Source organism: Globicephala melas, chromosome X (genome assembly GCF_963455315.2).
Source record: "Globicephala melas chromosome X, mGloMel1.2, whole genome shotgun sequence".
Lineage (NCBI taxonomy): Eukaryota > Metazoa > Chordata > Mammalia > Artiodactyla > Delphinidae > Globicephala > Globicephala melas.
Window position 1 is genome coordinate 34638112 of NC_083335.1, and position 16679 is coordinate 34654790.

Genomic DNA, 16679 nt, shown 5'->3' on the forward strand with positions numbered 1-16679 from the left:
TCATTTCTATGAATTTTTACATTTGATGATTGTCTCGGGTGCCCAGAATGGGACTGACTCAATCATCTACCTCATCCATCCAAGCATTCTTTGAGAAATTTTTAAAATGAATACTAACGACTATCTAATTATATGCCTAAACAAAATCTTTCAACTTGTGACTAAGTATACTACCTGCCCTATTTACCTGTAAGATCTATGCTGACTGCAGATATATTTCTAATTTGCTTTGTTCCCAAGCCAGCCCCTTCTCCCAATTACCCACCGCCGCAAGTTCCAGAGCACAATTAACATCTGTGAACCAGTGAGGTGTTGGTTAGGACTTTATTTTTTGCTTTTAAACGTCTTCACGGGGCTAGGAGGGGAAGTTGAGGAACAAACAGAGGATATATAGATTCCATCGGGCTGCAGTATTTGTTGATAAGGAATAGAAAGGGTATTGCTCTTTTACCATAATCTTGGAAAACTTCTGGTGCGTGCTCAGATTGAGCCACTGCCGTGTGGCCATTTCCCCGACTGATTTGTACAGACTTTAGAGGGGCGATCTCAGGTGTGGAGCTCTGAGCACCTGCTTGCTCACACTCTGGCAGTTCAGAACCCAGCGTATTTGAGGCCGGTGGCTCAGGTTCCACGTAACTCAGCTCAAGTGTCACTAACACTATGTGCAGCGCCCGTCATCGAGCTGGGCTTTGAGACTTGGACACTTACTTCGGACTTTCTTCTTTCTCCCCCCTCCCCTCCCACTAGTTTCCCTTTCCCTCCTCTGACCCGGGGCGTGCCCACTTCTTCCCTTTGCTCCCACTCTCCGCTTTCTTCTTCTTTCCTTCTGCTTCCTTCCTACTAGGCTTCGCGTCTTTCATCCTCCGAGAGCCGCGGGAAGTGAGGCTGAGGCTCGGCTCGGAGGAGGAGGCGCGAGGCCGGCGGGACAAGCGCGAGGTGCCGAGCCGCGAAAGCGCGGGGCGCGCGCCGGGGCGGGGGCGCGCGAGGGCTGGCCGCGTGGCCGGGCGTCCGGGTCAGGTAGCGGCGCGCGCGCGCGTGGCCTACGAGCCCCAGGCGCGCCCCCGGCGGCCGGGGCCGCAGCGTGCTCGCCCCCGCCGCCAGCTCGCCTCACTCATGGGTCGGAAGCGCTGCGTGGGGGAGAGTGTTCCAAGATGGCGGCGGGTTGCTGCGGGGTGAAGAAGCAGAAACTGTCCAGTTCGCCCCCCTCTGGCTCGGGTGGCGGTGGTGGCGCCTCCTCCTCCTCCCACTGCAGCGGAGAGAGCCAGTGCCGAGCCGGGGAGCTGGGACTAGGAGGCGCCGGTACGCGGCTCAACGGTCTAGGAGGTCTAGCCGGAGGAGGTAGCGGCAGCGGCTGTACCCTCTCTCCCCCCCAGGGCTGCGGCGGCGGCGGCGGGGGAATCTCCCTGTCGCCGCCTCCGAGCTGCGGAGTGGGCACCCTACTTTCTCCCCCGGCCGCCGCCACCTCACCCTCGCCCTCCTTGCCGTCCGCCGCCTCGTCCTCATCGCCCAGCTCCCGGAAGATGGTGGTGTCAGCGGAGATGTGCTGCTTTTGCTTCGATGTGCTCTACTGTCACCTGTACGGATACCAGCAGCCCCGGACCCCCCGGTTCACCAACGAGCCCTAGTGAGTACCGTGCCCACCGCCGCCCTCTCCCTTGCGCTCGGGATGGGGCTCAGAGTTGAGGCAAAGTACGAGTCAGCCTCCCCGCCGGCCGCTGCCCCTGCCCCTCTCGCTGCCCCGGGTCCCCGGAGCCGCTCGCTCTGAGTAAGGGCACCCCGCGCTTTCTGCCCTCAGAGGCAAGCGCCTCACACTTGGAGCGGGGTGCTGCTGCGAGAGATGGCGCGCTGGTTCCCAGAGGTGTTCACTTTCTCTTTGAGATAACTTCGAGGAGTTTTGACCCTCTCCTCTCCTTCGCCACCCTGCGTCTCGTTCGCCCGGGTTTGGGAGCTCTGGTTCCCTCACGATGTTGACTTCTCCTGGCTTGGGTTTCCTTGACCCCCTGTGAAAGCCCCGCCGGTATTCCCGCCCCGCGTACCTTGCACATGGAGAGTTACTCTTCCATTGCAGCGTGAAAAATAGCAACTATCCAACTTCTGTTCTGCTAGTGATGGAACTTAGCTCCGGAGCCAATGAAGTTTACCCATCTTTTTCTTTCGGGTTTCCTCGTGTCCTGAGGAGGGAGGAGGTTTTTTCAAAACACATTTTCCCTTAGTACCTATTTTTATCCGAACATACCCATTAAAATGTGTTTCTAGTGAAGCGCACCGCCGGCTCTCTCACATTTAAAGAGTGAGACTTTTTTTTTTTTTTTTTTTCATTCCACCGTCTGGGTAATAGCTCATTCAAAGAGAGCTGTCCCCATAGAGCCACTGTCAGTTTGTACGTTAAGCGTACATTCGCTTTTGTGTCGATTTCACTTTTAAGAAACCCATGTTAGGCTCGACAGTTCGAGAAATAGTTGAACAGTAAGTGTGTAGGAATTTTTACGGTTTCCTTCGGTTTTGTACTTTTAGTTATTTTACCCTTCAAGTGTGTGGGTGAAATTATTTAAAATAACACGGTTACAGCGAAAAGCCAGGTTAATTCTAGTCCCTGTCCACTTGGATGTGTGGGAAATGGGGCATATGTTGTTTTTTTTAATGTGTAAACTGAGTATAAACTGACTTTTTGAGTTAAATGCTAGACAGAATGTAAAGCCCAAGGAAGGACAGAATGACAAAGAGGGTGATTGTTTTTATTATGAGTACTTAGCATCAACAGGAAAAATAATAGAGAAAAATTTCAGTGAAACTTATACTGAAAAGCATCAACCCTTTTTCTAGCTAAGACAAGTGCCCCTTGTCCCCATATCATAAATACCTGAATTGATGTTCTTTTTAAACTGCTTCTTTTCATTTTGTGAGATTAGGGGATTAGACTGTGACTGGATACGTATAAACACTTCTGCCTAGACTAAAAATATTCAATTAATATGTAAAGTGGAAATTACAATAAAGTGTCCTGGAAATTATAAATTTGCTTCGTTTGTTTTCTTTGGCTTTGATGCTTGAAATGTATTTTTGCCACTCTTCTGTGGTCTGTGCTTTTTCTTTCAGACTTGGTTCCTCTTTGGGCATTGGTTCATAAGAAATGCATGAAAGAGCATAGAGACTGATACTTTGTCAAATAAATTAAATATCTTGATAAATTTCATAGTTTTAATTCTAGAAGCTTAAATCCTAAACCCACACCTGTACTTAGCCAATTTAGTTTTTGGTTAAGAAGTAGAATTCATCTTGAAAAAGACTGCCATGTAAAAAAAAAAAATCTATGAAATATTTATTAGGTTGAGTCACTTATTTGTGACTTTTCTGCCTTCTCTTGGATGTCTATGATGTATTAAAGCCAGTCTGGGGATGATACATAGGTTGGCTCAGCAAAGTCATGGGACTGCAAAAATTCACTCCTGTTCAGTTATATGAGTTTGGCAAAGGCTGTTTTACTATTCACGCTCCATTGCTCCAAAGCATATGCGAACACACTTTCAGGAGGTGCTATTTTCACACATTTTAAAGTGAGTTTGGGTTAACTGAATGACTGTAACAAGAATTTTAAAAGGAAAGCGAGCTTGACCATCTCATACAGGAAATGCTTTTGAAAATGTCATTTAAAAGTGGTTACTCTGCACACGTATTTAGGTATTGATTCTCCTCTAATAGTCCACCAACTGGATTTTTCATGGAATTAAACAGAAAAAATAAGACACCCTTTTGACCACTGTGGATATGTTGAAATGATGGTGGAAGAATAATAACTATTATTTAGCAGGCCTTGGCTGTGTCATGCATTCTACCAAACAATGAATTTAGAAGAGCCACTGAACATGACCAAGGGGAGAATGAAAGTTCACTTAAGTGGAAAGAGGACTGTATCTTATTTTCATTTATCTTAAAGTCATTTTTGAGGTGGACGGTGGAAAAATTCAGCAAAGTTTCTTAAAAGCAGTGTTTGATTATGGAAGTGATATAACTATAATCACTTGACAGTGCCTTAGTAACCAGAACCCATTTTCTTTCTGTTTTACATATTGGAAATAGCATTGTATACTTATTAGTGTGGCTTGGTGCTGGGGGTCATAAGACAGAAATAGGCACATTGCTTTTCTTTTTTTTCCTCAGAGTTATTAGGATCGTGGTGTCACGAGCAGTGCTGTTTCAGGTCCTGTCTCTGTCCACCAGAAGACGTGCTTTCAACAGTGGCACATTCTCCTGTGGGAAAGCACACCGTTTTCATCCCTTCCCAGGACCTTTCTGTCAAAATGTCACTGGTGAAATCTGCCTTTTATAGGCTTAGAAGTTCTAGCTTCATCAGTGACCCTTCCACTCTGGAAGGTTATTAGAGATTTCCAGTGATCTATCTGTTTCAGGTTTGGCGGGGAGGATGTCACTATAGGAAAAGGCTGTGTGGATACAAATTCTTCACTGTTGCTGCTGTTTCTTGGAGTACCTACCTCATTGCGAAGAGGTAGCAGTATCTGGGACTTGGGAGGACAGTGGAAATCTGTTTAGTGGAAGACAGGTAACATTTGTGTTCAAAGTGAGGAATGAATTACTGAATCCTTGGTCTCAGTTGCACAGCCACATTTGCCCACAGAACTAAGATTCAAGACATGATAAAAAAATGACTTTAGGTGCATTTTACTGTTCAAAGTCAGAGTTCTTAGATTTATATTGAATAGATGGGAACACAGCCACGTTATAGGAAACGATTTGCTACCATAAAGGGATCCACTGTGCCAGGTGTCGAGCCAGTTAGACTCCAGAACCGTCGCTCTCAACCTGCACATTCGAATCACTGAAGAATTATTTAAAATATGGACGCCAGGGTCCCAACCCCAGAGATTCTGATTTAATTGGTCTTGGATGGGGCCTGGGCATCAGGATTATTAAAAGCTCTCCAGGTGATTTTAACATGCAGCTGAAGAGGAGAACCAGTGGTTGTATTCGACGAGGCCTTTCTCCTGAGATTCTGATTAATTTGGTCTGGGGTGGTTCCTGGGTACTCGGATTTTATGAGCACCCTGGGTGATTTTTGGTAAACAGCTAGTTTGGGAAACACTTGCAGTGTGGTCTGCAGAAGACATCACCTGGGAACTTGTTTGAAATGTAGGTTCACAGACCCCCACCTCAGACCTGCTGAATTTGAATCTGCAGTTTAACAAGCTCCCCAGGTGATTCTTATGCACATTAAAGTTTGGGGAGGAGTGGTTCTCGAACTTTAGGGTACATCATAAGCTCCTGTAGTGCTTGTTAAAACACAAATTGCTGGGCCCCATTCCCAGAGTTTCTGATTCAGTCGGTCTGGGGTGGGGCCGTGAATTTGCATTTCTAACAAGCTCCCTGGTGATGCTGCTGCTACAGTTCCCAGGACCACAAGTTGAGACCCACTGGGTTAGAGAGTGGTGAAGACCTGAATAAAGTAGTTGAGCAACTGTAGGGGAAGGGCAGTTTTCACTGTCAGTTTCCAATATAAAACTTCCTGCTTCCGTGTTAGTATATTTTATCGTGGTCTTTCTAACTTAGCACCAGGGAGATTGAAGGCTGCCAAGATCATCATAAGAGTCTGAGGTTCTTGGTTTGGTTTCAGTCCGAGGTGGGGTTGGCAGGGAGGAAACCCTCTCCTGGAAACCTGCGGTACAATTTTAGGTCTTTTTTTCAGAAATTGTTAAATGTGGGGGGCACATTTTAGGAATTAAAAGCAGCTCAAGTATATCTTTAAGTGAGTTGTATTGATTTTAGTAAGTCAAGTCCCCCTCTGTTCCCATAAAAAATGCTTTGATGATTAGTTCGCTTAAATAACATGTTGTGATGAGATTTTGAAAGCTTTTACTTATGCTTACGCTTGCTAGATTGCATTTTAAGAATTTCCCTCATTAACAAAGAAATATAAAAGGATCCTGCTAAGGGACTAGGACTGTTCAGTCTTTATATCTTTAATGCTGTGTTGCATGTCACATCCCATGAACTTTTAATTTTAATCTTCTTACCACCTTTGAAGTTAATGCAGTACTACATTCTGTATAGACCATAGCACATAAAATATGTTTTACTATTAAACATCAATAAGTGTGGTTTTTCCATTGCAGTGAACAAAATGTATTTTTTAAAAATCCACTCCTGGACATGCAGATTTTGAGAGACTCTGATCAGGTGTTTGAACAATTACCTTTTTCTTGTCGCAGTAGTCAAATTACTGTTTTTCTGTGTGCTTGGGAGGAATTGGGTTGCTCTAGGGAGGTGAGAGGTAGGCACTTTGTTTCACCAGAACAGTAACAATCCTATCGCATGTTAGTAAAAAAGATGATTTGATAATGCAGCTCAGGTCAAAGTGATATTAAATCAGCATTTTAAACACAAACTATTATATTTCTAGTATGTCTTTTTTGGATGAAGACTGACCAGAATGGCCAGAAGGTGTATATGTTTCTTGCAGATGGTGCTACTAAGCCATTATAGATTTCCTTATCTATGCTAGTGTAATGGTCATAATGGATAGTTCTTCTTTTTAAAAAAAAATTGTCTGAAAAATTGTTGAGCATTTTTGGATGTATTATACGGGTTGTTTTTCAACAGTGTTGATTTCCATTGGAAGGCAATCCGGTGTCCTATCTTACTGGTAGAAAAGAAAGCAGGCATGCCCCCAGTTGTCATTTATGCTGTAAAAACCATCAGTGACTGAAATGGTAGGATGTAGAAATATAAATTACAAAATTATTTTTATATCCATGCATAAAGGCGTACGTAGGGCAAGGTATATTTAGTTACAAAGGAAAACTCATTGCTTATTTTACTTTCTCCCCCATGTGGCCAAAGGGAGTGATAATCTAGCTCATGATTTTTCTTGCTTATGTATTGTGTTTGTGCTGTGTTCAGGTCCCAGTTAGTGGGTAGCAACCAAGAAGGAACTTCTGCTGGGATCTCTCAGTCCAGTGGGAAGAAGGACCACTACTGAGAAAGAGAAAAATGCTCTGTTAGCCCATGCATAAGTTGCTTTTTTCTAGTATGTGTTTCTCAGAAACATACTAACATTCACATTGTTGTCTTTAAAAGACTACACACTTTTCGAAATTGTATTTGCGTTAAAACACTATACCCTATTATGGCAATTTATTATAATTTTGAAGTCAGTTGTGCTTCCCATTAACAGACCATCTTTTTGAGAATGTATATGTGTGAAACACTAAAACTTGTGCAATGAGATTAGTCAAAGTTCCTTATTTCAGTAGGCGTTTTTCTGTTCTCTCCATGTCACACATGCTTGCCTGTTTTAAAGCAGCACAATGACCAGGGCTTTTGCATTTAAATTTTCTTAAATAGTCTTTTTTTTCCCCCAACTTGTGTAATAATGTCTCTTTTTGATACTGTTCTGAATCAATTAAGCTAAGTGAGTGAGGACCAGCAGTAAAACCCAGGGGCTGCCAAGAATGGACCTTCAGTGTGTAAGCTGTCTTTCCACAATCAGTAATTGGGCAGTCGCTCACAGGACACTGGAAACAGTGTGGGAAGCCAGTGGTTGTGTAGGTGGGAAGAGTAGATTCCCAACAGTAAACTTATTTAGAGTTGAGCTTCTGTAGTTAGTGTTGCTAAGAGCAAAAATGAGCCACAAGCTTATGTAGTAGAAAGAAAAGCGCCCATAGGAAAAAGTATGGGGCAATAATATAGCTGGTTGGGTGGGGCGTATTTTATGTTTGGTCCAACTGTAAGTGGCATCTTTTCTATCAAGTGTGGGTGTATTTTCTACAGCTTTTAATGTATCATACTTTCAAACTTGCTCAACCTTAAAAATTTTAGTGTTGAGTAGCTGAGTGGAAATTATATGTCACTGGGGAAAAAACCCGTTTTTTTTTCTGTTTGTTTGGTTTTTTAGCATATACATTATGCTGAGTTCCGTGGATGGAAACTAGAGAAATAGAAGAAATAGTTCTATCCTCACAGAACTCACAGTCTTGTTCAAGATATGATACAGATATCAGAGTTTCTTAAAATGCTTACAGAGCAGTGTATACATGATTACAGGTGAATTAGATACATGAAAAATGTTGTACCTAAGCATGGTAATGACATGGGGTAAAGGAGTGGTCAGGAAGAAGGCTTTTGGGAGAGGACAACTTTTGAGCCAACGTTTTAAATGGCAGAAGTACAGAGACTATTGGTAAGAGTGGGTATGACCAGTAGATCTGGAAGTCTTACTTGGTTGTTCTCAAACCAGTTGCTGTCACCGCCACACCCCTTGCCAGAGCGCTTGGGGATTCCCAGCAGCTGTCTTCAGTCAGCAACTTGCACACTCAGCATTCGCCATACCAATCCCCTTGCTCTGGTCTCTAAGATCATAAAACTTCAAGGAAATGGAAAGTAGCCTTTTGTCCTGGGAACCCTCTGGGAATGCTGGATAAGAAATATTGGATCTGATTATAGTTTCCCATGTTAGGAAGGGAACAGAATTTGCAGACGAGCCCTCTAGAATGTAGGATGAATTGGAAGGAGAAGAGTCTCAAGGTAGGGGAGCCCAGCGAGGCTTAAGGTGATGAGGGCAGGAGGAAAACTGGCGTTGCAAAAGTAGGGAATGCACCCCAGGGACAGAGTTTGTGAATAAAGGAATGTTGAAAAATCAAGAAGTAGAAGAAGTTGTCAGTGTATGCAGAGACTCGCACCCTAGGACCAGGTTTTGTGTAGGAGTGGAAAGATTGCAGCTCACCTGTTTTTTGCTTTCCATCATTGCCTCTTCTTTTCTTGGCTCTGTGCCTAGCTATTCTTGTGCTCAGGAAAAGTTTGTTCAACAGCTCTGTTGGAATGGCGATGAAATTTGATCCCAAGTGTAAGAACCTACCCCGCCCACCTTTCACCTATTCCCAACTGTTATCTAATTTGAGAGAAAGGAGAAGACATGTTGGTTTGATCGAATTTGGATCACGTATAAAGATAGCTGAGAGAGCTCTTGGATGAGGATCTGAAATCAGGTGATTGCATGTGAGTAAAGAGGCATTGCAGAAAAAAGAAATCTACGAAATTCCCATTGCTGGGGCAAGTGAGGCTTTGAACATAATTCAGAGTTTGTAAGTCTGAGGAACCAGGAGGATGGTGGTGTCAGTTAAAAACATGGTGGGGGAGGGGATGGGACGAAACAAATAGTTGGTCACATGAAATCAGATTTCTTAATATGTATATTTCAAGTGTTGGCAGTTAGCAAATGTCATTTCTTTTTTAATTAACAGAACCACAGAGCAGCAAAGAGCTATTGTGATGATTTGGTTTGGTTGGTCTCTTGGGATCTCTCCAGCCTCCCGGTCTCCCCAGTCGTGACTTTGAACTGCCGAAATGGGTAGAGATCAGTGATAGTTTTAAGCTTTGTCTTGCTAGTAAAAATACCTGACAGAATGTTGGGTTTCCCTAATGTAGGTTTATACATTTTCTCAGTCTTCAGGCTTATGAATTTGAAAGCACTCAGTGACTCTTATATTTCCTTATGTGTTTATCACAGCACAGTTGTCAACAAAATAGAGCCTCGTGGAGGACCATCTCAGAAACTTGTATTGGGTTGGCCAAAAAGTTCGTTCGGGTTTTTCTGTATGATCGTACAGAAAAACCCGAACGAACTTTTTGGCCAACCAATAGTTTCAGGCCTTGGATTAAAGGAAATTTGTGAAGGACTGAAAGTACTGTCTGGTACTAGATTCTAGGTCCTATGTCCTCAAGCTTAGAAAAAAAGAATCAAGCTGGATCTGTTTTGCAGCTTTGCTCAGCAGTGAAAGAGAGATGTTATCAGTGGACAGAATTAGCCATATTGCTTTGTGATCTTTGCAATCTTCAGTGGATAGGCAAATGTGAAAAGTTCTGCTTGAGTCCAGGCCTGCTAATATTAGTTTTTAAAATAAGGTCTGTGATAGTCTTGATGATTCTTGCCTTTCCCCTGTTTCATTTTACAGATAATCCACACTGTGACCCAAAGCCACATGCAATGCTGGGAGAGCACAGTTGACTGTATTATGCAATATCCTGCCAGAAGATGCTGACCAGCTCTCTAGTAATGGAAAGTAGTGAGATTGACTTAACTGCCTATGTAGCTCGCCTTGCCATTCCGTATACTTTCTGTAAGCATATGACACACAATTCTAGTAACATATCTTATAGTGAGATCTTGGATTGCTGCAAGGTGGTGACACCAGATTCTCTGCTTTGCTTCAGGCACTGGTGGATCTTTGAGTCATTCTCATAGTATGGGATCTATGAAAAATCGGTTTTGGTGCTGTCAGCCCAACGGCCACAGCACTGTGTCTGCCTCAAAGAAATGCTCATGTGCTAGTCACGTTGGTGTGTTTCTTCTCTGTGACAGTAGTATTGCTTATGTAGCCTAAAGACCACGTGGTTAGGTATAGGTGGTTTGGGTACAAATAAGTTACATCTCTGGTACAACTTGGACCTCAGTACAAACCTCATTGTAGTAAGACAAATACCCTCTGTATCCTGATTTTGAACAACAGTGAGGTAAGTGTTTAGATGCTGGGTGCTCTTTTCACTTTTTTTTTTAAGGTGGTAAGTGGAAGACAGTGTTGGTGATTTATTCACTAAAGAAGAATCTCATGAAGTCTTCTGGCCTTTTTTCTATGTTAGAGTATTGCTCTCGATGCATTTCATGAAGTTCCCCATGATTAAAACAAACTCCCACGCTTAGTTTGCATTAGAAACAAAAAACTTGCCAGTAGGTTGGCCAGGTACTTGATTTTGTGGAATAACTCTTTGATGGTAGGAGTAGAGGGCTAGGCAGTCAGTGGTTGAAAATGTTTGTTCATTTCCTGGATCCATCTACCCCATACCCTTGTCAATTTAAAAAAAACCCACAAGAACAAATGGTAATGATACTGCCTCTATTTCTCTGACGCTAATGAGGTGATAGGTGGTTTGTGGTGTATTTTACTCTACGAAGTCCTCTAACCATTGCCCTGTTTGGCAAGTTGTTTTGCAGAAATCCACCCTTCCACACAGAAAGCATGGCTCTGTGGAGACAGAGAGTCACACAGGGCTGGAGGCAGGAGTAGGGGGCATGTGGGAATCAGCGAAGGAGAAAAATGAGATTGTTGTCAAGTGAGGTGATGCCTGGATTCAGGGCAGATAAAGAGACCAAGTGTGGAGTCTGGAGCAGGACTGCTGCAAGAGGCGTATTTTACATGATACAAACCTAGGTGTCCCTCCTTTAGGACCAAGAGTTGTGGCACTCTGGTTAAAAAGAAATGATTCCTATCAGCAACAGATGCACAGAATGAAGTTTAATAACATAAGAGGACTTGCGTACGGGTCCCCCGAGTGCTTCCTAGAGACCACATTGAAAACCATTCACATCGTGTCCTCAGAATGAGGCCTCTGGGTAAGTTTGGGAGCCGTGGGACAAGTAGCTTAAGTATAGTCCAAATGGATAAATGTAGCCACTCTCTGGTCATTATCCTTTTTTTTCTTGATTTATCCTCGAACATAGTTATAAATCCTCAGGTATTCAGATATGTCTTATTTTTAGGCATGTGTATTTAGGTATTAATAGCCTCTCCTTAGATGTATGACGTTTCTTTTACATAGCTTGCTGCTCATAGTTATTCTCCATCACAAAGATTATGGAACAGATACTATGAAAGGAGAGAGCCAGATGTAATGTCTGATTGCAGAATGCAGTCATAGGAAGGCATCCTACTGAGTATACTTGGCTCTTCTGTACCTTATCTCCAGTGTCTCTTAACGGGACCCACTATGGTCGATTTAATTTGCAAATTACACTCTCAGAGGTAACTGGGGTATCAGCTATTTTTGGTTAACGAATTTCTCTTCAATCATATAGATGTATACTGATTTTAGCAAGTTTATTTTTATTGTGGTAAAAAACACATAACGTGTGATCGAACCTGTTAACACATTTTGTAAGTGTACAGTACTGTTAACTATAAGCACCATGTTTAGCTTACTTTTTAAAGGTACGTAATAGTGGCTCTACCTCAAGCAAGTAAGTTTTCATAGGAATGTTGAGAATCTTTTAAAGATCTTACCAACCCACATTAGAGATGCATGAAGCCTATCCCCACTTCGTCCCAGCTTACCCTTCCCCCCTTACAGGAGAGCCTAATTTAGGCTTTGAAGTATTATTTTTCCAAACTTACTGAAAATTATGAGTAAACTAGATTAAAGGCATTAGAGGCAGAAACAACCATTTTTAAAAAACATTTCAAACTAGTAGCATTTCAGTTAGTATTTGACCTGGCATTTATCATTTGCTTTGTTAGTAGACTTAATACCAACTACCTGTATTTGAACAGAGCTTGATTTTCTAGCTTTCCTTTTAGGTCGTTATCTCATCCTCTGTTCTTTAGGGCTTTCTAACGAATTAGCTAATAATAATATAAGGAAACATCTTTGACAGGTCAGAGCTTGGCCCTTGTTCACCCACTTTTAAAGGTGGAAGGAGGGACCAGAGCATTAAAGGAGAACATTAGTTTTGACAGTTAATCCTGGTATTTCTGAGAAAATGTGTTTTCTAGAGAGGTGGAAAATTGGAAGACACCTTGCCTCATGGGATATTATAAGTAAGGCCTTTCAGTCCATATGTGTGCATATAAACTGGTTAAGCACTTTTTGAAATTGCTTCTTATGGTGTACACATTTGTTTCTAATGGAGAGCTCACATCTAAATGTGGTAGTGGCATCTGTGAAATAATAGGTATGGTAAAGTCATGGGTCTTGAAAGTTGTTTATTTGCCCTGTTGTCTACACAACCAGTATGAGGTTATTTATCGTTAGCAGAGGTGCAGACATTTTTAAGTAATAGCACTGAATTGTAATGCATTAATTTGAATTTTGGAGCAGTTTCTAACTTCTTCCATTTAGAGATGCCTCTGCACTTCTAAAGGAGAAAATAGAAATTCCACCATGATTATCCCTTTGCTTATAGACATTTAAAAATGAATATTTGTTCAAGCTTCAGGATTTATTTGCCAGCATTATCTTAAGACAGTGTGTTTTACCTCGAAACCTATCTCTTATTCTAAGCTAGTACTGCTCTTCATATTTTGGTTAATTCTGATATTTCAGTTCAACAAGTGATATAACTGTTGTGGGCAGAACACTGGTAGGCTCCTTTTTGGGTGCGGGTGAGTGATCTATAAAATAGACATAAGCCATGCTTCCTGCCTTTAAAAAAGCTTGCAGTCATATTGAGGAGACAAGATTCAGGAAACAAGTAATGAGGTCACATATGACTTAATGGCCAAGTGAGTGATGGAGACAACGAGGTCTGTAGGAGTTTGGACAAAGACTAATGTGGGCAGGGGTTATAGGAGGGCTTCGTAGACAAAGTAGGATTCGGGCTGGGTAGGCCTTTTTCATAGATAGATCAAGCATTCTAGACAGGGAAACAACTTAAAGATATAGAGGTCAGAATGAGAATTAGACAGTAGTCAATGGGTGCCACAAAGGTAGTTTGAGGTGGGGGAGATCCTAGCAAGAAAGGGGATCCATCACGAGACTGTTGCTGTAATTCAGGCATTGGGAAATGAAGGTCTGCCAGTTGACAATTTTTAACTGTTAATGGCTTGTGAATTGCCTCTGTCTTGGTATAGTTTCCCTTTTGTCCAGTTCATTATGCCTCAGCAGGTTCTTTAATGTCACGAATGTCATGAAGCCTGGACAAGAGACTGGGAAATAACACAAGTAGGAGTCTGCTGTGTAGACAAAGTACTTTCATTCATCAATAGACATTCAGCATAAGTCAGTTAGATTAACATTGGTTTTACCACCCTTTGCTGAGTGCCTTCTATGTTCGGTGTTCTTTTTTTTTCTTCTAAACTTCAGTATCTCAAACATAAAGCTGGGAAAATTGAATAGCTGCAAAGATTATGTAATTGAAAAAATAAACCACCCTAATTATTATAGAATTAAATGGCTTTAAGCCACTTTTTTCCTCCATAAATTAATGAAGAAATTTTACTTGGATGTTGCAAATGTAACCCACATAAGGTAGGTACTGGGAATTATAATAATTATAGGAGAATTGTATACTAATTATTGAATGATGTTATTTATTAAATTAGCTTTAGATTAGTGGGTGTATCCTTATGGTTCGTTTTCTTTTAATTTTTTTTTTTTTTTTGGCTGCGTCGGGTCTTCGTTGTTGCGTGTGGGCTTTCTCTAGTCGTGGTGAGCAGGGGCTACTCTTCGCCACAGTGTGCGGGCTTCTCATTGCAGAGCATGGGCTCTAGGCACACGGGCTTCAGTAGTTGTGGCTCGTGGGCTCTAGGGCACAGGCTCAGTAGTTGTGGCGCACAGGTTTAGTTGCTCCACAGCATGTGGGATCTTCCCAGACCAGGACTCGAACCCGTGTCCCCTGCATTAGCAGGTGGATTCTTAACCACTGCACCACCAGGGAAGCCCCTCCTTATGGTTCTTAACATACCCTATTTGAGAGTGCTACAACGCTTAAGACACAAACTATATAAGCAAAATCTTTAAAGGTTTTATAGTATTATTTAGAAACAAAACTCTAAAATAGTTTCCTGAATTACAATAGAACAGCATATTTTTATTTTTTGTTGAACAGTTGCTCTTTGAAGACAAAAGAGCAAAATTCTCAGTCTTTTGTTGATAATTTGTCTTTAATTTTATTAAGATATAAGCTTAGAACCCCCAAATTCTTCTTCAGTGATCACTGTAAAATTTTATTTTAGTAACTCACTTTTTTTGTTCTCTAGAATATGTTTCAGAATATAAGGAAATTATTTCGCAACTCTGAGACTGATCTCTGACAGGTTCTAGCCACATAAGCATGAATGTTGTGCCAGCATACTCAGGAAGTAAAAAACAACACTAGCACAATGCTTATGAACAGTGTTCTCTGTGTAGTCAGTTTATGTTTATAAGTAGACCAGCTCTCCCTGATGTCATAGCCTTGAATTATGAATAATCTGTAACTTGAATTATCTGTTACTACAGTGAGGTGAAGATATACCAGATGTTAAAATAAAATAGGGGTAGTGAAATATTTTTGAATCAACTTTTTTGGAGAAGAGATGGATTTTGGCCTATATAGGTGATCATAGACCCCTGCCACACAGTAGGGTAGGAGGCCAAATGGAATCCAGTGGTTCTTAGGACAGACCACACAGAGGTCCCTGATCACTCTCAGTATGCTTAAAATCTTTATTAACAAAGGTGTATGCCCACGCCAGGGGAAAGAGAGGTAATTTTGTTTATACAGGGTTGAACCACCTAGATGCCAATTTCATTTTTCACAGGCTTCAAACAATAGTCATGTTAAATGGGCAGTGGCCTCCATAGTGTAGAGCACAATCGAGGGAAAAAAAGTCAGTGGTTTTCCATTTTGGCTGTGGCAAGAGAACAAGCAAATCCCGTTTTAAAGTGAAACAATGGGTGTAGGTCCAAAGGGTCGTGGTTCCTGTCTCCAATGGGCTGTGCTTAGAACCTTTGCTGTGTTTATTTCAGTTCAACCTAGAGAAATTCAGGTCAATTTTTACAGAGGAGCGTTTTAGCCTTGAAGCTTTCTTTCACTTTCATGAAGAGTTATAATTATTTGCCATCCCATAATAACCATTCGTTAACCCTTTATTAACTTAAATAACTTACACGAGCCCAGCAGGGCCACTGGTGCTTTCCTGTTCTCAGAATTGTTGTTATATTTATTTGAATACTTTTGTCTCCCAATCTCTCCCACCCCAAAATTGAAGCACAAATCTAGGAGGATCCTTCTCTTCCCCTTCCTCAACATAATTTTTCTATGGAGCTTCATCTTTGAAAGCAGTAGTCTTGAATATCTGAAGGCTTGGTAGCAACTGCATAATATATAGAATTTTGAACACTTAAATCCTAGCAGTGTTTAACCACTTTGCATTATCTAGAAAGCTATTTACCGGTCCTGCTAGTTTTCCAATTTGGGGAGGTGGTGGAGTGATGGTGGTAGAGAGGTTGTGAATTTATGACTTCCAGGTTTTTTCAAACAGTGGATTTGAATATCTAAAGGAGTACATAAACACTGTTTAACTGGACTGATTTTGAATTCAGGGCAGTGCTAGATTTCAAAGATTTCTAGGTTTTCCAGACAGTTTAAAAGCAGAGAATAAGTGAGATGTTCCATTGTGCTCCTTCCTGTGCTTCACCTGGAAGTGGGTATCTTTTTCTCTATGTGTATAACTGACATCATAAGATCTTTGTGGATTTATTTGATATTGTCTGTTATTTGGGGACTGACCTGGCTACATGTAGCTGTACGCAGGAGGGTAAGAACATGTGTTTATTGTTCTCAAGGAGGTATGGCACAGGCTTTAATCACCTGCTTATCTTTTACCTATGATTCCATTCTTGTAGAAGATTGGAATGCTTGGAAGGCTATTCGGTACTATTTACTTATTTTTTTCTACTGTTTTGTTTTAAACTCTAGGTTTCCATATGTTTAGATAAATGCTTCTCTCTTTCCTAGTATTTCTGCAGTCAGGAGTTTTTAATCTATTGCCTAAGAATGCATTTTTGGGGGGGGTCAGCAAACACACTGAATATCCTACATTTGGTGAACCAAAGGAATACCTTTGTTTGTTTTTATGGAAATTCTTGATGTGTCTGTTCTCCCATTAATATAATTTGGATGAAGAGACACAGAT

At 41.8% G+C, this 16679-nt stretch overlaps 1 protein-coding gene across 5 annotated transcripts in view; it reads left to right on the top strand.

Annotated features, from left to right (window-relative positions):
• Window positions 1-16679, top strand: part of AMMECR1 (AMMECR nuclear protein 1) — a 224183-nt gene that overhangs the window by 116384 nt on the left and 91120 nt on the right. For 3 of the 5 annotated variants that reach the window (XR_009560771.1, XM_030835747.3, XM_030835748.3), the window contains exon 1: window positions 1114-1624. The exons of the other annotated variants lie outside the window; for them this stretch is intronic. Coding sequence is in view for 2 of the 3 variants with exons in the window: in XM_030835747.3 (XP_030691607.1) it covers window positions 1152-1624 (473 nt within the window). In the remaining variant the exon portion in view is untranslated. Of the gene's footprint in view, window positions 1-1113; window positions 1625-16679 lie in introns of those variants that run through there. 5 annotated transcript variants of the gene reach the window in all.